The 27,869-nt window shown below is 39.0% G+C and overlaps 1 protein-coding gene across 21 annotated transcripts in view; it reads left to right on the top strand.

Annotated features, from left to right (window-relative positions):
• Positions 1–27,869, top strand: part of C2CD3 (C2 domain containing 3 centriole elongation regulator) — a 152,199-nt gene that overhangs the window by 59,782 nt on the left and 64,548 nt on the right. For all 21 annotated transcript variants that reach the window (XR_012015670.1, XR_012015669.1, XM_072794551.1 and 18 more), the window contains exons 14-23: positions 182–679; positions 3,341–3,492; positions 5,238–5,484; positions 8,319–8,499; positions 10,123–10,306; positions 11,380–11,552; positions 12,903–13,026; positions 18,503–18,771; positions 18,912–19,001; positions 27,029–27,631. Coding sequence is in view for 19 of the 21 variants with exons in the window: in XM_072794551.1 (XP_072650652.1) it covers positions 182–679; positions 3,341–3,492; positions 5,238–5,484; positions 8,319–8,499; positions 10,123–10,306; positions 11,380–11,552; positions 12,903–13,026; positions 18,503–18,771; positions 18,912–19,001; positions 27,029–27,631 (2,521 nt within the window). In the remaining 2 variants the exon portion in view is untranslated. The remainder of the gene's footprint in view (positions 1–181; positions 680–3,340; positions 3,493–5,237; positions 5,485–8,318; positions 8,500–10,122; positions 10,307–11,379; positions 11,553–12,902; positions 13,027–18,502; positions 18,772–18,911; positions 19,002–27,028; positions 27,632–27,869) is intronic.

Genomic DNA, 27,869 nt, shown 5'->3' with positions numbered 1-27,869 from the left:
CCTCTACCTTTTCTCAATCTTAATAAGGTAATGTATATATAGTCTATTAGCGTTCTTACTATTATGGTATTTGAGAATGAGTTAATTATTTTCTAATAATCTGTTTTGCCTCTAGCTCCAGAATTCTGATTCTGACTTCAGAAGACATTCTTGCTAACTCTCTTCCTTTTGTGTTTTATAGGTAACCATAGAGCTTGTTATAGATAACAAGGATTTCACTGGTGTGAATACTAAATTAAATAGCAGTACCCAACATAGCCAACTTTGTGCTCTTACAAGTCTAGATAAGACACTGTCAGAACCTGGTCAATATGTTACCTGTACCAAAAATCCAGAGAACATAGATCAAATTCATGAAGAAGCTGCAAAGAAAGTGCAGAATTTGGTGCTCCCCAACCCAAAGTCACCAAACCCTGTTGCACCAAATCCTTCAATGACCTTCGTGGCTGTGCCAGCCTCTCAAAATTCAGCAAATCAGACAAATGAGTCAACCAAGGAGAGTGCTTTGCTGTTGCATGTGCTATTGATGGTGCCAGATGGGAAAGATTTCATTACTGGAGAATCTGACAAACAACCACCGTGCAACATTTATTTAAATTGCAAGCTTTTCAGCACAGAGGAAGTCACCAGATCTGTCATCGCATGGGGCACAACACAACCAGTCTTTAACTTTTTTCAGGTAACTTTGTACATATCAACTTTCCATATCCTTTAAAGATATATGGGGGCCTGAGACAAGTATGTTTCCCAAATCATAATTCCATTCTTTTGTAGAAACCTAGGATGTTCAGACTGGAAGAGACCTTTGTAATTTATCTACCATGCACATCCATTCCCATTGTGGGATAGGAAGAGGAAAAGACATTGTCAACATTTTAAAACTTATGTCTTCATTTCCATGTGTTCTGTCTCAGTTGATATGGTTTCCCACTGTCTCTTTTGCCTGAGTTCTGAATTCTATTTTGCTTCCTCTAGAACTAAATTTCCCCTTTCTTTTCTGTATCTCCAACACTTTAAAAAAATTTTTTCTCTCTTTTATTCCTCTACTTATTTCAGTACTTACCTTACTTGATTTCTCTGTAGGATTTGATGCTATTGCTTAGATTGTTTCCTTTCTTGATTTTTGTAACTCTACTTTTATTTTCTTCCTAAATCAACAGCTGTTCTTTTTCAGTCTCTTGGCCAATAGGAAAAGAGTGGTAACCCAGCACTTCTTTCTCCCTTTCTCTTACCTCTAATTATTGATGCTCCTGTTCATTGCTCCTTGGCACTCTTCCAAACCAACCCTCTTTTCCCAGGGTCACTACTTCTATTCCCATAGCTTTAGCTATTATTTTTATGAAGATAACTTCCAAATCCATACCTCCATCCAAACATTTCCAATCAGGTTTCTGATCTCTCTGCTACTCATTGTCCCAAGATGTCTCAAAAGCACTTAACACTTGACACCTAATGTACTTCCTGGCATATCAGAGGTATTCAGTAAAGATGTCTAAATGAAAAAAGGAATTCATGTGTGTCCAAATCTGAATTTATTATTCCTTCCAAATATGCTCCACCTCGTCCTGTCTGCCCTAATTCATATTGTAATCTATTCAGAAACCCAAGCAGAACCTGAGAGATATCCTTGACTCTTTATTACATAATTTTTCACCAAATCCAGTAGATGCTGCAAACTTAATTGTCTCCAGAATAAATCTTACCTCAACTCAATTGCCAGTGCTTTCATTCAGACTCTCTTTCCCATTCTGGATAGCCTTTAGTCTAGTCTGTTTCTGGTCTTTCTCTGTCTATTCCTTTTTGTACCAACAGGAATGATCTTTCTAAAACACTAATCTGAGTATTTTCCTCCGCTGCTTTAAACTTCGGCTATTCCCCAGAGCCTTCAGGATAGAGTCCAGATGTTTATTTAGTATGGACTACAAGAGTCTTTAAGAACTGACTGTCTCTGTACTTTTCCAGTCTCAACTCCTGTCACTCTTCCCTTCTCACTAGGAAGTCCAGCTGTGTTCCGCTACTTACAGTTTCATAAACATTCTCTTTTACTACCGCTGTGTCTTTACATGTGCTTTCCTTCTGCCTTGTGTTCCTTTTCAACCTTCAGGACTCCTATTAGGCAGAGCTTTTTATATGAGTTGACTTCTGCCTGTCCTTCAGAATTTAGGGCTACTTTCTGCCAGCAGCTTGCTCTGAAATCTCTCTATTTGTAGATTAGGTCACTATATTTCACTTTTTTTGGTTTCACAGAACAGAAATGTTCTCAGGGTACCTAATATAATTGTAGTTTCAAGATGGATACAAAAGTAGGTCTGCTTAGGTTTCTATGCTCTTCTGGTATCTTCCTGTCATCTTGCCATGCATCATTTCTGGTTTCATTCATTTTCCTTTCATGTTTTCTGTTGGTTTTACCATGGGGCTTATCTCTCCTCTGCTGATGCAGTTATACTACAGCTTTGGTCCCTTCAAATTGTGAGTGTTTGATTCTGCCATTAATTTAACTGACTTGCTCTTGGCTGTAGATCTCTGCTTCTCTTTGTGAGTTTCCCTTTCTCTTTTTTCTTAAAGCTTTTATTTACTCATGGGAGACCAGAGAGGCAGAGACATAGGCAGAGAGAGAAGCAGACTCCCTGCGGGGAGCCCGATGCGGAACTCGATCCCAGGACTCTGGGATCATGCCCTGAGCCTAAGGCAGGTGCTCAACCACTGAGCCACCCAGGCGTCCTTTCTCTTTCCCTTTCAGCTACCAGCTGGCTGGCTAGTTCTTGAATAATTTTGCACTGAAAATTCAAGTGAACAGTTGGCTTTTTATTTACCATGACATCGATTGGGCAGAGCTTTTTGCACTAGGCCATATCTATCCAGTCAATGAATTGGCTGCTCTTTGATTAGGTGTTCAACCCTTGTCCAGTCGGTAGCCATCTTTCTTTCAAAAACTTCTGTGGGATGGGCGGGGCAGAAAAAAAATCTCATCAGGGGTCTACAAATGGGTCATTTTGCCATACAAAGGCTTGGATGAGGGGATGAGGTGGGCAGGCACAGTGACTGACGTGTCTAACAAACTTCTCTGTGTCCTCAAAGCCCCGTCTGTATGAGCTTTTCATCAGAGAACTCATACCATTTTGTATTTGGCCTTTATATGTTGGTTACTTAAACCAGACTAGCTTGTCTTGAGGATACAGAGTGGGTTTTATTTTAATGGTTTCAGCTTCTAGCACTGTACATGGCTTTCAGTTCAAATTAGGCATTCAGTTAGTACTTGTTGAATAAAGACATAAATTAATCCTTTCTCTCAGGTGTGAGGTTTTGTTTGGTTTTGGTTTTTGATTGCTCCTCTCCCCAGGTGATTCCTGTCTCTCTGTCTTCCAAATACCTGGAAAGGCTGAAGAATAATGTGATGGTAATTGAAACTTGGAACAAGGTGCGGAGCCCAGGACAGGACAAGTTGCTCGGGCTGGTGAAACTCCCTCTCCATCAGTTTTACATGTCATTCAAGTAAATAGGATCTTTTGAAATATTCTTTACTTTACACCTTTATCTTTGTATGGACTGAAGAGGAATTCTTTTAGTTTGCAAAAAATCACTAGCCCAATAATACCTTGGAGGACTTTTCTCAATTTCACCACAGTTGCTGCTTTTTTCTCCTATTTTAAAACAGTTTTACAGATATTGTACAGATAGAGATATTTCAGGCCCTATGCTAAGAAACTTACATACATCAAGTCATTTAATCCTTACAACAGTTTTCTAAGGCAGGTAACTTTTATTTCCCCTGTTTTACAGATGAGTTAACAAAGGCACAGAGGATTTAGATAACTTGTTATATATATTATAAGTAGTAAAACCAGGATTAGAACCCAGAGAGTTCTACTGCTTCACCAAGAAGCTCTACTGCCAAAGTTTATCACTGCACAAAACTAATGGTTTAGTTCTCTGTCACAAAAACAGTACTGTTCGCTCCAGCTATTTGCCAGTGGGGTATCGATTTATCTGAAGGTTATTTCTGTCCTCACTGCAGACTGTTCATTTTTTGTTTTGGTTCAAAGTACTGATATTTAATTATTTTAGCACTGACTTCTTCCCTAAAAGCCTTCTTATGGCTCTGTGTTTTAAATGCTGTATTTTACATTTTGCAGAGAGCCCCTCAAATTTGTGGGCCCTGTTTCACATGAGCCTTTCTATAACCCCAGGAAATATTATCATTATCCTCTTTTTACAAATAAGGAAACTTATCCTTTAACTTGCTAAAGTCAGCCTTTCTGGCTTTCTGTTCATCATCTGTAAAATGAAGGTGATGACAGACCCCCTGTCTCACTTATGGCACAATTGTGACATTCTAGTGAGAAAATAAATAAGCCTTCTGTGAACAGTGATATTCTTAAGATAGTAACATTGGAAAGCGTGGTCAGACTAAGGAGTACTGCTGGAATCATGCCCCTGTCAGTTGTAGGCTTTGGCTTTTTCTTCATTTTTAGTTGTGATATTAAGGTCCCGTCTGGTATTTCCCTTCCCTTCTCATTTCATTAGACCCCATTCTTTGCTGAAAGAGCATAAAAACAATAGTAGCTACCAGTTACTGAGCACTTTTATATGCTAAGTATTATAGTTTGTATTTTAGATTTGTTATCTCAGCAAGTCCGAACAGCAGCCCTTTGATGGAAGTTTTATTACCTACATTTTATAGAAGAGGAAACAGAAAGGTTAAGTTGATTACTTAGAGTCATTCAGCAAGTAAGTGGCAGAGCTAAGATTCAGCATGATATAATGAAGAGCATTTGGACTTTTTCTCCTCTATTAATAGTGGATAGTATCAACTTTTTCAGTGTTAGAAGGATTATAAATGGAATATTATTGGCAACATTATCCCAATCTTATCTACCAGATTCTGAAGTCCATACTTTTTCAAGTTGACCACACTGCCTTCCCGTAAAGTAATGCAACTCAGCAAGGCTTTACTAAGATTGTGCTCAGTCCCAGATGCTGGGCTTGGGGTCATGGTGATAACAGACATAAATCAGACACTTTCTCTGCTTTCAAATTGCTACATTTGGAACTTACCTGCCTGGTAATTTTTATTTGATGAGTTACGGCAGAATCATGTGTTTTTTTCAAACCAGTGTTTTCTAGTTGTAGACCCATTTTTAACAAATGAGAAAATAAGCCAAGTAGGAAATGCAATAGCAACTCTGTGACATGATTGATGGTTGTTATTTGCTCATTTGAAATTTCTCTCCCCCTAGAGATCCCAAAATTTCTCGCCTGCTGCTTGATGCTCAGTACCCAGTTGTTGCTGTTGACAGCTACATGCCTGTGGTTGATGTGTTCTCAGGCCACCAAAATGGAAGTCTTCGTGTCTTTTTAGCCATGGGTTCTTCAGATCAGATAATGGCACTACAAAGATTAAAAAATGAAGAAGGAAAACTTCCTCCCTTCAGCCCTAGGCCAGCACATTTTCTGGACCATCCATCTGTAGCATCTGTTACTATGGTACTAACTAAACACTTGATTGTTTACAAAAACATAATCTCATTTAAGGTGCACAACATGATGCTTTAAATATACATAACATTTTGAAAGGATCACCACAATGAAGCCAATTAACATATCAGTCACATCAGTCACTTTACCTAGTTACCTTTTTGTGTGTGATGAGAACACTTAAGATCTATTAGCAAATTTTAAGTTTCATAATCTCATTTTATCTTGCACATTTTAATGAAACCATTGCCCAAGATCCTTATTTTAGCAGTGAAAAAGAACATATTTGTACTCCAATGCAGTAGATCCAAGAAATTATTTTTTATGGTTTAAATATATTTCTGTCCTTCTGAGCTTTTTGAATTTATAAAGAAACTCTAATTGGACAACCACATCCTAATTCTCTAATTTACTAACTTAATTAATTGCCTTTTTAAAAATTGGGGTGAACCTAAGACTGCATTTTTTAAAAAGTCTTTATTTTAAAAAAAGATAATCTGGGGGGGGGGGGAGTATAGGGGTAGGAGGTTGAGAATGATCCCAAATATAAGCCTGCAAAATCTTTTTCTGTTTCTTGACCAAATCCATGTTGGAAAGTTGTAGTGAAGTTCCTTGCTTTCCTACCAGTAAATTCTTAAAAGTAATTTTTTTGTACAGTGCTGTATAATTGAGAAAGCACATTCATATACTTTTTCATGTTGATTTCCCTAATACTACATGAGGGGGAATCATTGTCACTCACTTTTTAGGTGATGAAACACAGTCAATCACATAAGTGATTTGTCTGGGTCACATAGCTAAGAATGGGAGAATCAAAATTCAGACACAAGCTTTCTCTTCTTTTTTTGAGAGCCAGAGAGATAGCATGTGCAAGGGGGGAAGAGCAGAGGGGGAGGGAAAGAGTATCAAGCAGACACCCCACTGAGTGTGGAGCTTGATGCTGGGCTCTATCTTACAACACTGAGATCATGACCTGAGCTGAAATCAAAAGTCAGACACTTAACCTACTGAGCCATCCAGGTGCCCCTAGACACCAGCCTTCTAACATAAAGTCCAGTCTTCATTCAATTGTATCATGTCCTGTAGTATCTTACTTTTGGTGTCTTTATCCGTAGAGCCAAATCTCAGTCTGGAGACAGATTTAAGTATGTTATTTTTTTAAATCTGAACCTGAATGACAAATGTGTTGTCTCTAACAGAGAAAGATTAGGAAAATGTCGATGTGTAGGTTTTTGTTTATTTGTATGTTATGAACTCCAAACTCTTCTCTACTGTTTCTATTAGATACTAGTGTTTATTAATAAATAAGCATAGCTTTTTAAATTTAAAAATGACATAAAAGCACAAAGAAAACTTACCTATAATATTCTCAAGTCTATTTAAGTGTTATATGGCCTTCACATTGCAGTGTAAACTCAGATTTTGTTAAATTCCATACTAAAAGTTAGAAAATGTTACTATGAGCATAAAAACTCTTTGAAAGATTAGATATCTATAAAGACAATTGTTTTTCTTCCTGTATTCATGTCTCTCTATTTTAGCATCTGCAGAACTAAATTATTAAATTACTCTAATACTGTATGGCCAAATTAAACAGCTGGTGAGATTATGAGGTTTTTTACTCATATTTTTCTTCTCTGGGGAATTGAACTGAAAGTTATCTGTTTTCCTAAAGAAGATTTTGGAACAGATATTGCTGATATGTTTTTAGAATACAAAGCAAAGACCTTATGCGATTTCTATTCCAAATTCATGGAATAGATTTGTTATAAATAAATCATACAATTTGACCCCTATCTGAATCCTGAATTCCCTCTTTGAATATTCCCAAATATCAGTTATCTAGTATCTGTTGAAGCTGTATAGAGTAGAGATAAAGAGCCTTGGCTCTGGAGTCAGACTACCTGAATTCAAACCCAGGTTCCACTGTTGTTAGCTATACATGTTACATTAGCTACTACAAGTGAAGGGGTTTGTATAGTGCCTGGCTAGAGTAAATAATAAAAACATTAAATTGTTATTAGTATAGGTAACCAGTAATGGTATGTTCACAACCTCCCTGACTAGTCTTTATCATTAATGAATAGTCTCAGTGTTATTCCCAACTTCATTAAAAATAGTAAGTAAATTGGGGTGCCTGGCTGGCTCAATCAGCAGATTATGTGACTCTTGATCTCAGGGTCATGAGTTTGAGCCCTACGTTGGACATAGAGCCTACTTAAAAAAAATTAGTATGGGGGCATCTGGGTGGCTCAGTCGGTTAAGCATCTGCCTTTGGCTCAGGTCATAATCCCAAGGTCCTGGGATCGAGCTCAGTGGGAAGTGTGCTTCTCCCACTCCCCTGGCTCATACTTACACTATCTGTCTGTCTCTCCCTCCCTCCCTCTCTCTCTCTATCTAAAATAAATAAAACATTTTTTAAAAAATTAGCATATTAATACCTCTTTGCTTCATATATATATATATATATATTCTTTATTCTATTAAGCTATTCTTGACGTATTCTATTCTTAGTGTACTAAGAATCAGGAGACAGTGTTGAATCAAATACCTTTTTAGCATTTATCGAGATTGTCATGTTTTTTCCTTTGTTCCATTAATGAACTATATTACACTTATGGATTTCCTAATATTGACCTAGTCTCACAGTCTAGAGTAAATCCACTTTGATCTAATTACAATGAGCAGTTGTTAGATTTATATACAATGAAAATTAAGTATCTGTTTTAGTGTCAACTAATTATGCCCATTTTTTCATCTAAGCACATATTTCATAGAGAAGCAGGAATATTCCAAGAAAGTTTTTCTTTAAAGCTCACCAGTATCTCTATTTCATTCAATAGGCTGAAGACCAAAGAAATGGATTGATGGAACATCACTTTGAGCTCCGCGTAGAGAAAATTAAAGGGCTAGCCCCTCTTCAGGCAACAGTCTGGGGAGAAGCAGATTGTTATGTCCAGTACTACTTTCCAGTTCAAGACTCCCAATCCAGTGTGCTAAAAGGACCTGAGTTCCCTGAAAACGGTAGGTTTGGGAGGTTAGAGTTTCTCATTTTTGTATGGTTCTTTCATTGGCTGTACTTAGAATTTTTTTTTCCTGAGTGAATTTTGTGTTCCTAAATGTTTCTAGTCTTATCCTGAGTAGTAGAGGAAATGGGCTAAGTTTTTATTTTTCTTTTCTTATAAGTTATGTCTTGTAACTTATAAGGATTATAAGTGTTTTGATAGGATTTCAAATTTATAGAAAATTTAACAAAAATATCACAAAGAACTTCAATATACCTTTTACCTAGATCCACAAGTTATATTTTGCCCCATCTTATATCATTTACATACCTCCTCACTTTTATCTATGCACATACAGTTGATCCTCATTACTCACAGCAGTTATATTCTACATAACATAGCGTTAGGAACACTGAGTTAGGGAATACTGAACCATTGCTCTTAGGGGAAATATGTACATATATATCTCACATAGATCATAATTGTAAATCCTAAAACAACTTATTCTAGTAGATTCTATTTTCTTTATTTTACAAAAGAGAGAACGAGTTTCAGAAATGTTAAGTGACTGAGGCTGCCCCAGTGACAATAACAAGGTTCATGTTCAGACCCCATCCAGCTGACCCCAGAGCCAGGTATTCTTGCATTACACCACACTAGCCTCTACCATCTCCATCATCTGATCATCTGTGAGAGCTAAAACAGGAAAGCAGAGTGTCACTTTGTTTAAGCTAAGCTTGGAACAATGAAGTCAAGTGACTCAATTTTTTTGCCATTCTGAGCATGTCCACAAATAACTGCAAAAGTGCTGCCATTATTGATTTTGGGGGTTCAGATAAGGGACTTACATCCAGAATATATTTTTTAAAATATTTTTTAAAAAAGATTTTATTTATTTGAGAGAGTGAGCATGAGTGGAGTAAAAGGCAGAGGGAGAAGCAGACTCCCCAGTGAGCAGGGAGCCTGATGTGGGGCTCAATCCCAGGACTCTGGGATCAAGACCTGAGCTGAAGGCAGACACGTAACCGACTAAGGCACCCAGGTGCTCCTAAAAAACTCTTACAAATAATAATTTAAAAAGTCTAATTAAAAAATATTCAGAAGATCTGAATAGACATTTCTCCTAAGATCTACAAAGGCCAGTAAGCATGTGAAAAGATACTCAGCATCATTAGTCATTTGGGGAATGAAAACCAAAAGCTTCACAAGATACACCTAGATGGCAATAATTAAGAAAACCAAAAACAAAGCATAGACCAAGAGGTGTTGATGAAGATGTAGAGAAACTGCAACCCTTAAATATTGTCCGACAACAAAGGGATCTCTTTCTTCTGCATTATCATGAAAATTTTGGGGACCATAGCTACTAGGGAAATGGACTTTTGTAGAAATAACATAGAAGATAAAGATTCTGGTTCCAGGTCCATGACCTACTACCTCTAAGACCTTTGGGTTCACTATGTAACCTCAATATGTCCATATTCTGTCTGTTAAGTAGGAGTAATAATAGTTGCTTTGTTTTCCTCACAGGAGTATTATGAGGATAAAATATAATAATACTGGATGTTAACATACTGTCTTACTACATATAAAACACTAGATGTTGTGTTGGATTATACTGAATTGCTTTTCTTTTCCAAAGGAGTCTCTCTGAAGCCTTTCAGATCTGCAACCACACTCTGTGTTCCAGATCCCATCTTTAATAGTGAACACCATCACTCTCTTCTGTTGCCAGCTGAAGTTCCAGTGCAAAGGCTTCTACTGAGTGCCTTCTCTGCACAGGGGCTTGTGCCTGGAGGTGGAGTCCAGTTTGAAATCTGGTGCAGGTATAATATGAAACCAATTTTGTACCTAGGAAGGAAGTACAGAATCACAGAGCATGCTTCCTTTGATAGCTTAGGTTGAATTGTAAGGAAGTGAAGCAATCCCTACTACTTATTTTATATCATCTGGTTTGTTAGTGACTCTTCTCCAGATTTTACTGAAATCTGCTTAATTATTAGGCTCTTAGGAACAGTTGTATCTCATGCTTCTAACCACTTGTTACATTTGGAAGTGAAATTCTATCAGTTTTACTTCCTACTGCTCTTAAATATTTCGATCTACCTGTTTTCTCCTATTACTGCCTTATTTGGTTCAGACCCTTATCATATCATGGCTAAATTAATGAAGCCTCCTGACTGGTCTCCCCACCTCTAGACTTACTTCTTATAATCCATTCTTCCCAACACCAAAAGAGTAGCCTTCATAAAATATAGATCCACTCATGTCACAGACTTTACATGAATACAGATGCTCAGCCTCCTTTACATCCCTACTCCCAAGAAACCAACAAAAATGACAAAGTATAGATGTATAGATATAAAAGAAGATAGAGCATCCAGAACAGAACTAGGGAAGAGTACCATTCACTTGCCAGAAATTTTTCCTAAAAAGTCAGATGAATTTAGGTTTGATTTAAAACTGATAAAAGAATGGAATGTTTTGGCATTCTTAGGAATGTCAAAAGAAGTATGGTAGGTACTAACTGATCCTTTAAATTTGAGGGACTTAGGCCTTAAGCCATAGAAGAGATTGGGACTGCTCCACTTAGAACCACTTTTGCTGCTACAGGGTGAATGCTCTCAAAAGTGGCTACTCCCAGAAGTCCAAGTCAGATGCAGATAACCAGTTTGTAGGGAGCGGGGCTTTGTTCTGAACACAGAGTATAATTTATGGAGTTCCTCCTCCACATGATGGGCAATAAATCCAGCCAGACATGACCACAGCTGTATACCACAAATACAGACAGACCAGGCTTCAAGGATAACTCAATACCAAAAGCTGATCCCTTGGGCAAACTGAATCGTTTTTCCACCTAATTCTTCTAACTCACAGCTTGTGCTTTTGTGGCTTACAGATACTATTATCCCAACGTGAGAGACCAGATGGTTGCCAGAGGAACCTTGCCATTATCAAGGATCTGTGCCATGGTAACCATGCAGCACCGTGAGGATGTGGGAATACAGACCTTTAATCTCCCTTTAACCCCCAGGCTTGAAAATAGGAAAGAACTGAGAAACCAGTCATCAGGTAATTGAAGACTGCTTTGTCTCTCCCTTTCGAATTCCATATACATAAATATCCCTTTTCTCTGTAAATACAGACTCTTCATATTTTGTGAGACTTACCTTTTTAAGAATCTAATGAAAACGAAAAAAAAGAATCTAATGGAAACTATGATCTACCTTCTTTTAGAAAAATGAATGAGTGTGTTATATGCAAATTTTGTCTACAATTTTAGAAAATTCATATTTCCATGGCCTGTCTGTATAAATGTGGCTTGTCTCATTTCACCTTTAACTTTAGCAAGCATTTAAGAAGCCTCACAGCATAAGTCCTAAGTGTTATGTAAGGTGTGCTCAGAGAATTATTAATAATTCCGGGGCAACATGTGCAGATGTGGGATTGGTGGAATACAATTAGCATGAACTGAGAATTCACTGTAAGAAAGGAAGAGGTTAAGATTTAAAGTTGAAAGAGATTCATTAGAATTTGGAGTTTTAAATTGCATCCTAATTGTTTCAGTAGGATGACCTCCAGGTATGTAGACTTGGCCTCCCAAGTTAAGTTACTATACTTGCTTGCTTGAGAGTATCTGCCAAAGCAAAAGTTTTTATTTTACCATGACTAAGATTAAGTTATTCCTCCAGACTGTCACTGATCAGCTTGTCAGTTATTTCTTAAAGCTTTCTCTGAAATATGATAATAGAAAGGTAGAATTTTTATAAAGGGCATATAAAGGGTGTTTTGGGTGGTAGTAGTAAAAGGATAATAGAAATGTAAGTGTGAAAACCTTTTAAAAGTTTAAAAAAGAAGAAAAGTGGAATCCATCTCAATTCTATAAAAATAACTGAGAGTTTAGGGGCACTTGGGTGTCTCAGTTGGCTAAGTGTCTGTTTTTGGCTCAGGTCATGATCTCTAGGTCCTAGGATTGAGCCCTGTGTTGAGCTTCCTGCTTAGTAGGGAGTCTGCTTCTCCTTCTCCCTTTGCCTCTCCCACTACCCACCCCCCATTCTCTCTCTCTCTCTCTCTCTCAAATGAATTTAAAATCTTAAAAAAAAAATAACTGGGAGTTTAAAAAATCTGAAATTAAGTTCTGCCTCTGATAGTTGTGTGATTTTGGCAAGCATTTCAGTCTCTGAGCCATAGTTTATTGGATGTAAAGTGAAAATAGTAACTTTTGTTCTGCCTTTATTCATCATAAAGTACAATAATACAAAGTGATTCTGGCCATGGACATTTTATCTCACTGCTAATGTCACTTGTTCATTAGGATTGTAGTGTTTATCCTCTTCCTTTTGACCAGGACTTGGGATTTGATACAACAGAAACTGTTCCAACTAATCTTTTTATCTTTTTCTTTTTCCCCTCATCCTTTAGGTTTACTGGATGTGGGCCTAAGGTACAGGCGTACTCCCAGGACAGCAGAGGGAGTTCTTGCTGCCCGAGCTGTCTCTATCTCAGTCCAGATTATCAGAGCCTGTGGTCTGCAAGCAGCAGCCAAGTAAGTCCACCTCTGAAAAGCAATCCTCATCTTTTTCCATTATAATCCACATAGTATATGAGGCTCGGCTATGTAAAACTTCCTTGTGTACAGTTTCCAGTTCATTAAGGTTTCTCTTAAGAAAGCATGTAAGAGTATGTGTGAGTAGCAAACTTTACTACTTCACCTCTCATTTTTCTAGCTTCTACCCCTTCGATCTGTTCTCAACACGGAAACCAGTGAGCCTATGAAAACATAAGGCAGACCTTGACACACCTTTACTTAAAACCCATCAGTGACTTTTCATCTCATTCAAAGTAAAAGTCAAACTACTAGAAATGGCTATGAGACCCCACATGATCTGGCTCCTTATTATATTTATTACTTTATCTTCTCCTGCTCATCTCCCCTCTGCTTACTCTACTTCAACCACTGGCCTTATTGCTTCTGAACACACCAAGCCCATTTCCCCCTCAGGTAATTTGTCTTGCTGTTTTTTCTGCCTGGAACACTGTTACTGTATATAAACAGCATGGCTCTCTTTTATCTCCTTCAGGCCTTTGTTCATACTTCTCTCTACCTTGAATATTCTTCTTGTCCACTAAACACACTCCTGTTTTCTTTTGGCTTGGTAGCTTCTTTGCAGCCTTCCTTTATCTCTTCTTACATGTAGATGGAAGTGGCACTTTGTCCTTTGTCTTTCTAATTTTTTTAAGATTTTATTTTTTTTTAAATTTTTTTTTCAATTTTTATTTATTTATGATAGTCACAGAGAGAGAGAGAGAGAGAGAGAGGCAGAGACACAGGCCGAGGGAGAAGCAGGCTCCATGCACCGGGAGCCCGATGTGGGATTCGATCCCGGGTCTCCAGGATCGCGCCCTGGGCCAAAGGCAGGCGCCAAACCGCTGCGCCACCCAGGGATCCCAAGATTTTATTTACTTATTTTAGAGAGCAAACATAAGCAGGGGGAAGAGCTGAGGGAGAGGGAGAAATGCAGGCTTCCTGCTGAGCAGGGAGTCCAATGTGGGGCTCAACCCCAGGACCCTGGGATTATGGCCTGGGCCAAAGGCAGACACCCAATTGACTGAGCCACCCAGGCACCCCTGTCCTTTGTTTTTTACCACCTTGGTTGTAACCCATATTACTCAGTTTCAGTGATTTGCATACATGAGTTTCCCCCACTTGGCTGTGAGTTCCTCTAGTCACTATCTGAACTCCTCTCTGCCCCCTACCACTGCATAGCATAGTTCTAGCACATATCAGGTGGCCAGTAAGAAAGAGAACTAAGTCATGCTTCTACTGTAGACTAGTTCACTTTGGACACAGGTTCAGGAAAGAAGCAGTCAATAACTTTTTCCCTTGTAACTTTGAGTCATATCATTTGCCTTTAACTTCACAGTCAATAATGAACTGAATTACTGCCATGTGAGATCTGACATTGAAGCAATTGGTAAAATGCTCAGCTTGGTTAATATTTTTGTCACTAAATTCTCCAAATAGACTTACAGTAATTACTCGAGAACATTTTGGTGTAAGTGATACCAGGGCAGTTTTTTAATCATGTTCTTCCTTCACATTAAAACTTTTGAGCATCTGCCTTTGGCTCAGAGTGTGATCCTAGGGTCTTAGGATCGAGTCCCACATCAGGCACCCCGCAGGGAGCCTGCTTGCTTCTCCCTCTGATCTCTGCCTCTGTGTGTCTCCCATGAATAAATAAATAAAATCTTTAAAAAGAAAAATACTTTTGATGGTTTCCCATTGTCAGTAACTGGTCTAATTTTAATTGTGCATTCCTATTAACAGAAAAATAAAAGTTTAGCATATCTTCTAAATAACTGTACTTATTCATGTGTAAATCATTTTCATGTATTTATTAAATATACTATAAAATAACAAGCGTATATAAAACTTTAACATATGAGATAACAAATAAAGAAGTTTTAATATTTTCTTCCGATGCCCCTTAAGTTAACCGTACACACTCTACTTTAGGGACTGTTGGTTCACAGGATAAGCTCTAATCTGCTCAACTTGGCACTCAGAGCTCTTCTTAATCTCAGTCTTGAAAGAAGAGTAAGTTATCAAAATGCCCAGGAGAACTGAAAACTATTCAAAGGGAAGAACAGGTGCAAATGCACAGAGGCATGAAACTTGTGTCTGTGAAGTACTTGTTCTGTGTAAGACCCAGCCAAGGTCAGAATCTGCAAATATGGTGTTAAATTAACCACTACTTAATTGTCAGAGACGGACTTGGCATTTAGATACTCAGAAGATGTCTAAGACACTGCATCATAGATAAGAAACTCACTAGTTACTCTCTCTGTGGATCATGGAGTAGGTCAGATCAGATGGCAGGCAGTTTGTTGTAAGCCCTGCATTTGGTCTGTGTTACCATTGCAAGAAGGAAGGGTAAGAAGCCAGGCCAGTTCTGACACTATATTCCCCTGGTTGGGAAAGTCCTACAGAATATGAGACAAACAAGGTATAACGGAAACAGAATTTCACTAGAAATTGGATCCCTTGGCTTCTGGTCCCACCTGCATCTAACACTAGCTGTGCGTTATCTTGGGCTAGTTTCTTTACATCTCTGGGTCTAAGTTTCTTCATCCCAAAAATGGAAATTATGAACACCTCTCCTGATTTTATAAGGATCAGTATAAGATTAACAGTTATGAAGTCACTTTATAAACTACTAATATACAAGTGATTTGTTCCATAATTAACATTACCTTTGTTAGCCAGCAAAATATAGTAAAATCAGAAATTAGTTTTATTTTGCATCTTATTAAAGAAAGGAATTCTTGGTATCCAGAGAGCAGGTGCTCTGAAGTCAGCCTTCTCTTTACAAGAGACACCAACTCCCAGGGCACCTGGGTGACTCAGTCGGTTAAGCATCTGACTCTTGACTTCAGCCCAGGTCATGATCTAAGGATCTTGGGATCAAGGCCCACATAGGACTGTCTGCTTAGCAGGGAGTCTTCTTTGAGATTCTTTCCCTCTTCCCCTCCATCTGCGTGTGCTCACTCTCTCTCTAAAATAAATAAATGAATCTTTTAAAAAGGAGAGAGGGATAGAGAAATACCAACCCTCATCTTAAGTGCCAGTGGTCTTCCTGATACTATGTAGGCAGACTCCTTCTTTCTTATTCACTTGAGTCTTTTAACTAACCTGATGTTTAACTGAGAATGAGTGGAAACTTCTATGAACATACATGGGTTCATTGATTTGCTGATGAAATACTAGTGAAGAGATAATTGGATCAAAGGAAGAGATATTACAGTCTAGGTATAGATGTAGATATAGATAGGCACTTGATTGACAGCAGTGGCCCTGCTGCATTACTTTTTAAGTCCCACGAGGGTAAATATAATTATTTTGCTGCTTTTTGTATCTAGCTCTGAGCCCAGGGCATGATACACAGAGTAGATGCTCAAGAAATAATTATTGAGTGAATGAATTAAGGCTGGCTTTTGGGTCCAAACCTTTCTTTCCTTCACTGCCATCTCTGAGAGTTTCCAATTAAGAGTCCTTTCAGTGGTGCCTGGGTGGCTTAGTCAGTTAAGAGTAAGCCTTTGGCTCAGATCATGACCCTAGAATCCTAGGATCAGCCCCGAATTCCTGAGCAGGGAGCCTGCTTCTCCCTCTCCTTCTGCAACTTCCTCTGCTTGTGCTCTCTCTGTGTCTCAAATTTAAAAAAAAAATAAAAATTAGGGATGCCTGGGTGGCTCAGCAGTTGAATGTCTGCCTTTGGCTCAGGGCATGATCCCAGAGTCTCGGCATTGAGCCCCACATCCGACTCCTGCATGGAGCCTGCTTCTCTCTCCGCTTAGGTATCTGCCTCTCTCTCTCTTTCTGTCTCTCTCTCTGTCTCTCATGAATAAACAAATAAAATCTTTAAAAAAAATTTTTTTTAATTAAAAATAAGTAAAAAACAAAAAGTCCTTTCATTACCCACAGACTTTGTATACATTATCTACTATAATTTTTACAATGCTCCTTGTTATCCTTGTTTTTTAGCCACTACTGGCATTTGATTTATTTCCCTCTCATTTTTCCTGTGCATAATATATATTTCAGACTATGCTTTGTGTAGAATTACACTAATCTATTAATGAGGATTTTAGGTTAATTTCGTTAGAAATGAAAATGCAGTAAGCATATAATTATACATACATCTTTAGTATTTGTTGTATCCTTATGCTGTCCTCATTTTAGCAAGAGGACAATGAAACTTGGAAGAGTGTGAGTAACTTGTGCAAGGTCACACATTTGATTAAATGATAGAGCCAAGATTAAAACCCAGATCTGTTAACTCTAGATTACTACCCTCTACTAATGTATACCAAGTAAAATAAAGAAGACACCCTTTAAATCTCCTTTGGGGCTATCAGGAAATCCTTCAAAAAGAGGTGACCTCTTTGGCGTGCCTGGATGGCTCATTGGTAGAGCATAGGACTCTTGATCTCACAGTCATGAGATCAAGCCCCACGTTGGGTACAACGCCTTACTTTAAAAAAAAAAAAAAAAAAAAAGTATATAAAAAGAGACAACCTCTTTGTCTAAATGTCAATTTTATTCTCTTGGGAAAGTTGGGATAAGGGAAATTGTCTCATATTATATTCATACATGAGAGAATTGGCAACTCTTTATGAGTACCAGTTAAAGATGGATAGATTCTGTCTATACTGAACAAGACAAAAACAGCTCTCAAAGACATCTGGGAACTGGTCTGACACTTGAAGCTGGGCTTGATGTTTTCATGCTGAGCACAAACAATCTCACAGAACACCAACATCAGACAAAGCTGCTTTGCAACCATGATGAAGTGAGACAAAAATAAAGTTACTCTGTAATCTTGTCTAGTTAACAAACCAAAACAAGGTCATTATGAAAATCACAAAAATACCTAACATCCCCTCATCCTGGCTAAAATGACTGATCACTGCTGCTTTACCAATTACAGCTTTAGTCTTATTGTAGTCTTCCCTCCTTTTGGGTAGGATTCATCAGAACAGCAATCCAGAGCAAAGCCCCACTTCTTTTTTTTTTTTTTTTTAAAGATTTATTTATTTATTTATTTATTTATTTATTTATTTATTTATTTATTTATGATAGACAGAGAGAGAGAGACAGAGAGAGGCAGAGACACAGGAGAAGGGAAAAGCAGGCTCCATGCCGGGAGCCCAACGCCAAAGCCCCACTTCTTCAACAAAGTTTGCTAACATGAATCTAGTGCTGTATAAGTCCTTTCTGATACCTTTGTACAAAAATTCCCCATGATTTCCCTTGGTGTATGTTCTTTCTCATCATAATGAACAGTAAAACCAACTTGTTCAACTACCATTGCTCCCTGGTAGTCTTTGGCTGAAGGTCATTGACAGCACAATTGGAGTGTCCTTGGAGTGGCACTCTGGTAAACAGGTGAATGTTGTCTTCCCGTACCCTAGGCAATCCAGCTGACTTCTGATACTGCCTTCCCTACCTTCTCCCCTAACAGGGCTTTGGCTGAGCAGGAACCCGCTCTACAGTTCAGTGCCACAGTTGGGGTCAATTCCTTTGTCACCACTCATCTCTCCTTCCTGCCCAAAGGAGAGCAGCGCCGAACCCGCCCTGTAGCCTGTTCCTTCTGCCCTGAGTTCTCCCATCACGTTGAGTTTCCATGTAACTTGGTGACTCAGCATTGCAGTGGAGAGGCGTGTTTCCTGGCAGAACTGTTGGAATTTGCAGAGGTCACTTTTGCTATTTATCATGAAGATACCAAGTCAGGTGAGCACCAGATGACTCACAATCAGAATTAAAAGGGGCTCTGTTTTGAGTGGTATAACTCTAGAAAATACATGTTGAAATTTTTAGCCCTTTGGTCAGTAAAGCCCTAATTAATTTCTCTATTTTGTTTGATTTTTCAGCCAGTGATATAACGAGTATTCGGTCATTCAGAGATTATCTGCTTGGAGTAGTAAAGGTTCCAACAAAAGAGCTGCTGGTCAAGAGATCTGGTAAGGATCCTGGATTATCACTTTCTAATTCTACCCCTTCTCATTTACTTTCCTACAAGAGATCATCTTGCATGGCTCCCCTGTAAGATATGCAGAAGAAAATATGACCCCTAACAAATACTTTTGAATTCTCCCAGGTACGCCAGAAGTCATTTCCTAATCATTTCAAAAGTCTCTTAACAAAGTAAAGTAACTCAAAGCTTTGGACTGTCATCTTACTCCAGGAAAGATGATGATAATAGTGGTGGTGCTACAAATAATAAATATGATGATACCCATTACATTATGTAGCATTTTGTGAAATATTTTCTCAGGTATTATGTGAGCCTCATTATAACCCTGCTTGGTGGGATACAAGATCTTACTATTTTTGTTTTACAGATGAGGAAACTTTGGCTCACAGAGTTTAAGTGATTTGCCAAAACCACACAACTAGTGAGTAGCAGCAGTGGAAATCCAGATTCCCCTATTCTTTTATACTGTGCCCTCCTCTCTTACTGCGGAAGGAATAAAGATAGAGGACAGCCACCAAGGCATCTGGATATAATGGTCCTGTCCTACTTAATGCTATCTCAGTGACCTTGACCTTTCTGAGCCTCCGTTTTCTTATGTTATGAATGGAGATAGTTAATCCTAACAAGTCTACCAAGTAAGAGTTGATGAAATCAGATGTATAAGGTACTGGACACAGAGTAGGCACTCAGTAAATGTCAGCTTTTCTTCTCTTGCACATCCTCCTCCCTAGGATTGTGTAATCTAGTTTCCAGAATTACACCACACATCTCCCAAATTTAATTGTGAATTAAAATTTGAGCAGTACTCTAATAGGTATTTTCTATGCGCCTTCCAGAGAAAAGCCTGTACAACTTGGTATGTAGGGCTTCTCACTTATGTCACTTATTTGTACAATGTGGTAGCTATAGTAATTTGGGCAGGTCTCTGAGTTTCCCTTTTATCATCTGTAAAATAGAGATTATTCCAGTTATCAGGAAAATTAAATGAAGTGATATATATGAAGCACTAAGAGTATATCTGACACAGTGGATACTCAATAAAGAGTAGCTTTTATTATCTTGAAATCTAATGCCTGGTCCCTGATATATGTCCACTAGTGGCAGTTCCTATAGTGGAAGACCTGGGACTAGACCCTGGATCTCCTGAACCATGCCTTTTCTACTGTATTTATGGCATGTTAACAACATTTCACTTTTTTTCCTAAATGATGTGTATGTGTTTTAATAGGCTCAAGTGGAATGAATTGGGATATAGGCAATTGTATTGTATTCCTCCTCCTCTTTTCTATCCCTTATATAGACACAGTACTGAATTATGCATTCTTAGATTCAGGAGGATTTTTGTAGGCCCAATTTACTCATTTTGCTGATTGAAAAACTGAAGGCTGGAGAAGCGAATTGGTGCCATGGATCATGAGGCTAGCTTTTTAACATACAGTATATTATTAGGTTCAGATGTATAATATAGTGACTCAACACTTGCATATATCACCGTGTGCTTATCACAAGTGCAGTCCTTAATCCCCATCACCTATTTCACCCATCTCTCCATCAACCTCCCCTCTGGTGACCATCAGTCTGTTCTCTATAATTAAGAGTTTGTTTCTTGATTTATCTTCTTCTCTTTTTTTTCCTTTGCTCATTTATTTTGTATCTTAAATTCCACGTATGAGTGAAATCATATATTTGTCTTTCTCTGACTTATTTTGTTTAGCATTAGACTCTCTAGCCCCATCCATGTCATTGCAAATGGGAAGATTTTATTCTTTTTATGGCTGAATAATATTCCATTGTGTATATATACCACATCTTTCTTTAAAAGTTTTTATTTTAGTTCTACATAGTTTAACATACAGTGTTATATTAGTTTCTGGTGTACAATATAGTGATTCAACAATTCCATATATTACCCTCTGCTCATAATGACAAGTACACTCCTTAATCCCCACCACCTATTTAACCCATCCCCTTCCTCCCCTCCGCCATGGTGCCATCTGTTTGTTCTGTATAGTTAAGAGTCTGTTTCTTGGTTTCTCTCTCTCTTTTTCTCCCTTCGCTCATTTGCTTTGTTTCTTAAATTCCACATATGAGTGAAATCCTTTGGTATTTGCCTTTCTCTGACTTATTTCACTTAGCATTATACTCTCTAGCTCTATCCATGTCATTGCAAAAGGCAAGATTTCATTCACATCTTCTTTATCCATTCATCTGTCAATCTACATGTGTGTTGCTTCCATATCTTGGCTATCTTAAATAGTACTACTGTAAACATAGAAGTGCACTGTATCCCTTTGAATTAGTAATTTTGTATTCTTTGGGTAAATACCAAGTAATGCGATTCCTCAATCATAGGGGAGTTCTGTTTTAAACTTTTGAGGAACTCCACACTGTTTTTCCACAGTGGCTGCACCAGTTTGCATTCCTACCTACAGTGCATAAGGGTTCCTTTTTCTCCACAGCCTCACCACCACCTGTTGTTTCTTGTGTTGTTGATTTTAGCCATTCTGACAAGTGTGAGGTGATACTTCATTGTTATTTTCATTTGTAAGTCATAATAAACATCTTTTCATGTCTCTCCTGGCCATCTGGATATCTTCTTTGAAGAAATGTCTGCTCATATCTTCTGTCAATTTTTTAATTGAAGTATTTGTTTTTTGGGTATTGAGTTGTGTAAGTTCTGTGTATACTTTGGATACTAACTTTTTAGCAGGTATGTCATTTGTAATTTTCTTCTTCCATTCAACAGATTGCCTTTTAGTTTTGTTGATTGTTTCTTTCACTGTTTTGGAGCTTTTTATTTTGATGTAGTCCCAATGGTTTATTTTGCTTTTGTTTCCCTTGCTTCAGTGGACGTGTCTAGAAAAAGGTTTCTACAGTCAATGTGAAAGAGATTACTGCCTATGTTCTCTTCTAGGATTTTTGTGGTTTCAGGTCTTTAATCCATTTTTAATTTATTGTTCTGTATGGCATAAGAAAGTGGTCCAGTTCCGTTTTTCTGCATGCTGCTGTCCAGTTTTCCCAACATCATTTGTTGAATTGTGTCTTTTTCCTATTGGATATTCTTTCCTGCTTTGTCAAAGATTAATTGATGTTATAATTTTGGGTTTATTGTCTGGGTGTTCTGTTTTGCTCTAGTGACATATGTATCTATTTTTGTGCCAGTACCATACTGTTTTGGTTACTACTTTGTAATATAACTTGAGGTCTAGAATTGTGATGCTTCCAACTTTGCTTTTCTTTTTCAGGATTGCTTTGGCTATTCAGGGTCTTTTCTAGTTCCATACAAATTTTAGGATTGTTTATTCTAGTCCTGTGAAAAATGCTATCGGTGTTTTAATAGGGATTGCATTGAATGTGTATTGCTTTGAGTAGTATAGACATTTTAACAATATTCATTCAATCCATGAGCATGGAATGTCTTTCCATGTCTTTGTGTTGTCTTCAGTTTCTTTCATCAATATTTTTTTTAAGATTTTTATTTATTTATTCATGAGAGGCACACATAGAGAGAGGCAGAAACACAGGCAGAGGGAAAAGCAGGCTCCCTGCCAGGATCCTGATGGGGGATTTGATCCCAGATCCAGGGATCATGCCCTGAGCCAAACGCAGATGCTCAACCGCTGAGCTACCCAGGTGTCCTTCATCAATATTTTATAGTTTTCAGAGTATAGATTTTTTTACCTCTTTGGTTAGGTTTATTCCTAAGTACCTTATTATTTTGGTGCAATTATAAATAGGATTATTTTCTTAGTTTCTCTTTCTGTTGCTTCATTATTGTTGTATAGAAATTCAACAGAAGTGCCTGAGTAGCTCAGTTGGTTAAGCATCCGATCTTGATCTCAGCCCAGGTCTTGATCTTAGGGTTGTGATTTTAAGCCCTGCATTGGGCTACTTTAAAAAGCCCTGTATTGACCTATAAATGAACAAACAAGCGAACAAAAGAAGGAAAGGGAAAGGAAGAAGGAAAGAGAAAAGGAGGGAGGAAGGCAGGCAGGCAACAGATTTCTATACATTGATTTTGTATCCTGCAACTTGACTGAATTCATTTTATCAGTTCTACTGTTGTGCCCCAGATTGCAAATCCGAGAAACCACCAATGAGCCGACACACCGATGCAAACACACGAGGGTTTATTTACAAGCTCAAGATTGGGTCCAAGTATACCCGACACAGCGGAGCAGGGACTTGGACCCCGAGGCTAAGAGGTGTAGCAGCTTTATAGGGGCCAGTGGGATTGTAACATACGCAGAGTTGCACAGTCATGTCGGTCCACACGCAGGTGGCCGATTGAATTACATTTTACCCTATAGTATCCATCTGAACTGGCCTATTACTTTGGTCAGAATTGGCGCTCGCTCGCAGTTTTGGCGGGCACAAGGCGGGGTTACATTGTTATGAGCCGATTTCCCGTAAGGGTGTGCCCAGTGGCTAGACTAGGGTGGGGCAGCGCCTTAAGCAATAAGCAGGTCTGGTGGGGGTGATACAGGAGGTGGCGGGTGCAGCACAAAATGGAGTTAGTCCTGCTCTGCTTGTCCAGGGGTAGGGGATTTTTGTTCAATTTTCTGGGTCCCACACTACCAGTTTTGGGTTTTTTTTAAGATTTTTTTTTTAAAGATTTTATCTATTTATTAGTGAGAGACACAGAGAGAGAGGCAGAGACACAGGCAGAGGGAGAAGCAGGCTCCATGCGAGGAACCAGAGGGGGGACTCCATCCCGTGACTCAAGATCACGCCCTGGGCCAAAGGCAGATGCTCAACCACTGAGCCACCCAGGCGTCCCTTTTTTAAAGATTTTTTTTTTTTAATTTTTATTTATTTATGATAGTCACAGAGAGAGAGAGAGAGAGGCAGAGACACAGGCAGAGGGAGAAGCAGGCTCCATGCACCGGGAGCCCGATGTGGGATTCGATCCCGGGTCTCCAGGATCGCGCCCTGGGCCAAAGGCAGGCGCCAAACCACTGCGCCACCCAGGGATCCCCCCTTTTTTAAAGATTTTTATTTTTTCAAGAGAGACACAGAGAGAGAGAGAGGCAGAGACATAGGCAGAGGGAGAAGCAGACTCCCTGCAGGGAGCCCAATGTGGGACTCCATCCTGGGACCCCGGGATCATGCCCTGAGCCAAGGTAGGCACTCAATCACTGAGCCACCCAGGTGTCCCAGTTCTATCAGTTTTTTGGTGGAGTCTAGGGTTTTCTCTATATAGTATCATGTCATCTACAAATACTGAAAATTTTACTTCTTTACTAATTTGGGTTTTTTTTCTTTACCAATTCGGATACCTTTTATTTCTTTTTTGTATACTTGCCAATTTTGTTGATTTTTTTTTTTTTTCCCCAAGGAACCATCTCCTGGTTTCATTGATCTGTTCTATTATATTTTTAGTTTCTATATCATTTATTTCTATTCCATTCTTTATTATTTCCTTCCTTCTGCTGATTTTACCTTTTTTTTTTTTTTTTTTTTTTTAAGATTTTATTTATTAGGCAGCCCTGGTGGTTCTGCAGTTGAAGGGCCACCTTCAGCCCAGGGCCTGATATTGGAGACCCGGGTTGAGTCCCCCGTCGGGGTCCCTGCATGGAGCCTGCTTCTCCCTCTGCCTGTGTCTCTGCCTCTCTCTCTCTCTCTCTCTCTCTCTCTCTGTGTCTCTCAAGAATAAATCCCTTTGGCCCAGGGCGCGATCCTGGAGACCCGGGATCGAATCCCACGTCGGGCTCCCGGTGCATGGAGCCTGCTTCTCCCTCTGCGTATGTCTCTGCCTCTCTCTGTGTGTGTGACTATCATAAATAAAGTAATTAATTAAATTTAAAAAAAATAAAATAAGTCTAAAAAAAAAAAAGATTTTATTTATTTATTCATGAGAGGCACAGAGAGAGAGAGGCAGAGACACAGGCAGAAGCAGGTTCCATGCAGGGAGTCCGATGTGGGACTCGATCCTGGGACCCCAGGATCACGCACTGAGCGGAAGGCAGACACTGAACTGCTGAGCCATCCAGGTGTCCCGATTTTACGTTCTTTTTTTGTTCTTTTTTCTAGCTTAGGTATAAGGTTAAGTTGTTTATTTGAGGTTTTTCTTGCTTCTTGAGGTAGGCCTCTATTGTTATAAACTTCCCTCTTAGAACTGTTTTTGCTGCATCCCAAAGTTTTTGGATCATTATGTTTTCATTTTCATTTGTTTCATCTACTTTTTAAAAAAATATTTCATGTATTCATTTGAGAGAGAGAGAGAACGCATGAGCAAGGGAGGAAGAAGAGGAAGAAGCAGTTTTCCCACTGAGCAGGGCACCTGATGACGGGTTCAATCTCAGGACCCTGGGATCATGTCCCGAGCTGAAAGCAGATGGATGCTTAACCTGCTGAGCCACCCAGGAGCTCCTTCCTCTACTTTTATTTCTTCTTTTATTTCCTGATTGACCCATGTATTATTTAGTAGCATGTTATTATTAATCTCTATGTGTTTTGTTCTCTTTCCACATTTATTTTTGTGGTTGACTTCTAATTTCATAGTGTTGTGGTCAGAAAAGATGCATGATATGACTGATCTTCTTAAATTTGTTGAGGCTTGTTTTGTGGCCTATTAGGTAATCTATTCTGGAGAATGTTCCATGTGCACTTGAAAAGAATATGTATGCTGCTGTTTAAGGATGGAATGTTCTAAATATGTCTGTTAAATCCATCTGTTCTAGTGGGTCATTCAACGGCATTGTTTCCTTATTGATTTTCTGTTTAGATTATCTATCCCTTAATGTAAGTAGACTGTTAAAGTCTGCTCATGTTATTGTATTGTTATCAATTAGTTCCTTTATGTTTGTTTTTAACTGTTTCATGTATTTGGGTGCTCCTCTGTGGGCCTTGTAGGAAGCATATAAATAGGTCTTGTTTTTTTATCCATTCTGTTACTCTTTGTCTTTTGATTGGAGCATCTAGTCTATTTATGCTCAAAGTAATTATGATAGATATATATTTATTGTCATATTATTTGTTTTGTGCTGTTTTCTGAGGATTTTCTTCGATCCTTTCTTTCATGGTTTGCTGATTTTCTTTAATGGTATATTTGGCTTTCTTTCTCTTTATTCTTTGCATATTTGTTAGTGGTTTTTGGTATACGATCACCATTAGGTTTGCATATAACCTCCCCACTGTGTGCTCCAAGTGCTCTTCAGATTGCTGTTTCTACATTATGTTCTCAGGCTGTTTGCCTTCTCTCCAAGAGCAGCCCCAATGCCCTCCAGGCTCAGAGCCCAGCATGCTGACCTTTAAAACTCTAGGCTTTAAGCCTCACTCACTGCAGGAGCTCAGAAATTCAGTCCCTCTCACTTTCCCAGCCAGTTGCTATGGGAATTCATTTTCCCCATCCACTCTCTTGTGTGCTAGTCTGTCTCTTGTCCTTCTCTGTGGCCATAGCTCCCTCTCCACTGGAACGGCCACTATCTGTTTCCCTCCCAAACTGTGTCTCCACACCACCTACCATCTTGGAAGTGGCCTCTTCTCTACCTTTAGTTGTGGCATTTGTTCTACCAGTCTTCAGGTTGATTTCTGAGGTATTTAGGAAGATTTGATAGTTATCTAGCATATTTGTGGGACAAGGTGAGCCTACGGTGCTTCTGCTTGACCACTATTATTCCTCCATTTCACATTTTTTATAGCACTTTTCAGACTCTTCCAAAACCATTATCTCATTTGATGATATAAGAGCTTTGGTGGGCAAGATTAGCACTAATTTTCCTATTTGTCAGGTAAGGAAACCAAGGCTGAGAGAAATTAGTGACTTACCTAGACTAAACCACTAGTTTGGGGCTGAAGCTAGGAGAGAACTAAGGTCTTCCAACTCTTAGCCTTTGTTCTTCCACCTGGTCTCATTGTCTTCCAGTAATCAGATGAAACAGACTCCAGTGGTCTTTGGGTATATGTTTTCAGTTCTGTCACAGGCCAGAGTGATGATGGCTCTTGAGTAGGAAGTGGGTAAATCCTTTTATTCCTAAAACAATAATTGAAAATCTTATTTTTTTCCATAAGGGATCACAGGATGGTATCCCATCATTTTGCCAGAAGATGGGGCCCTGCCACACGGTTTGGAGCTCATGCAGAAAATTGTGGGTGGCCTAGAGCTTTCAGTTACCTTCACACATCCTGGAGATAGAGAGCGGGTATTAGAAGCTGCTGAGCTATTGGGCTGGAACTTTGAGAATAACCTAAAGAATCTTGTCACGATGAATGAAGAGGAGCCAGCCACTGTCACCATATCCACCCCAAGGCTCTGGCTGCCCATCCATTGTGTGCTTCTTGCTGGCCAGAACCACATTCATAAGAACACATATTGCTACCTCCGCTACAAGCTCTATGATCAGGAAGCCTTCTGGACCCCTCTCAAGAAGCCTAAGGAATCTACAAACAAAAAACAGGTCATGGTTACTTTCAAGGCATCCAAAAGAGCTGAAGTCATTAGGGGCCCATCACTGCTTTGGTATTTCAGGGAAGAGAGATTAGAGATCCAAGTGTGGCGGGCTTATGGCAATGACAGTGTGGAAAGGCCCCACCAGACGGACAGTTGGATTGGCTCAGCCTATGTGGACCTGGCCAGACTTGGGGAGACGTCTGCAAGGACATTAACTGTCAGTGGTAAGTGAGGAACCAGCCTTAGCTCCTGTGGTTTGAGCACCTGCTCTGTGATAAGCACTATGTGATGTACTCCCTCACACATTATTTTATTTGATCCTCCTAGCAGTGTGGTGAGATAGGTAACACACCTATTTTATAGTCATGAAAATGGAGGCTCAGACAGGTTAGATTACTACCCAGGCTCATAGCTAGTAAGTGTTTTTTGGTTTTTTTTCCAGTATTGTATCCTGAAAGATTA

This window comes from Canis lupus, chromosome 23 (assembly GCF_048164855.1).
Source record: "Canis lupus baileyi chromosome 23, mCanLup2.hap1, whole genome shotgun sequence".
Classification (NCBI taxonomy): Eukaryota; Metazoa; Chordata; class Mammalia; order Carnivora; family Canidae; genus Canis; species Canis lupus.
This window is presented reverse-complemented; position numbering and strand designations above follow the sequence as displayed.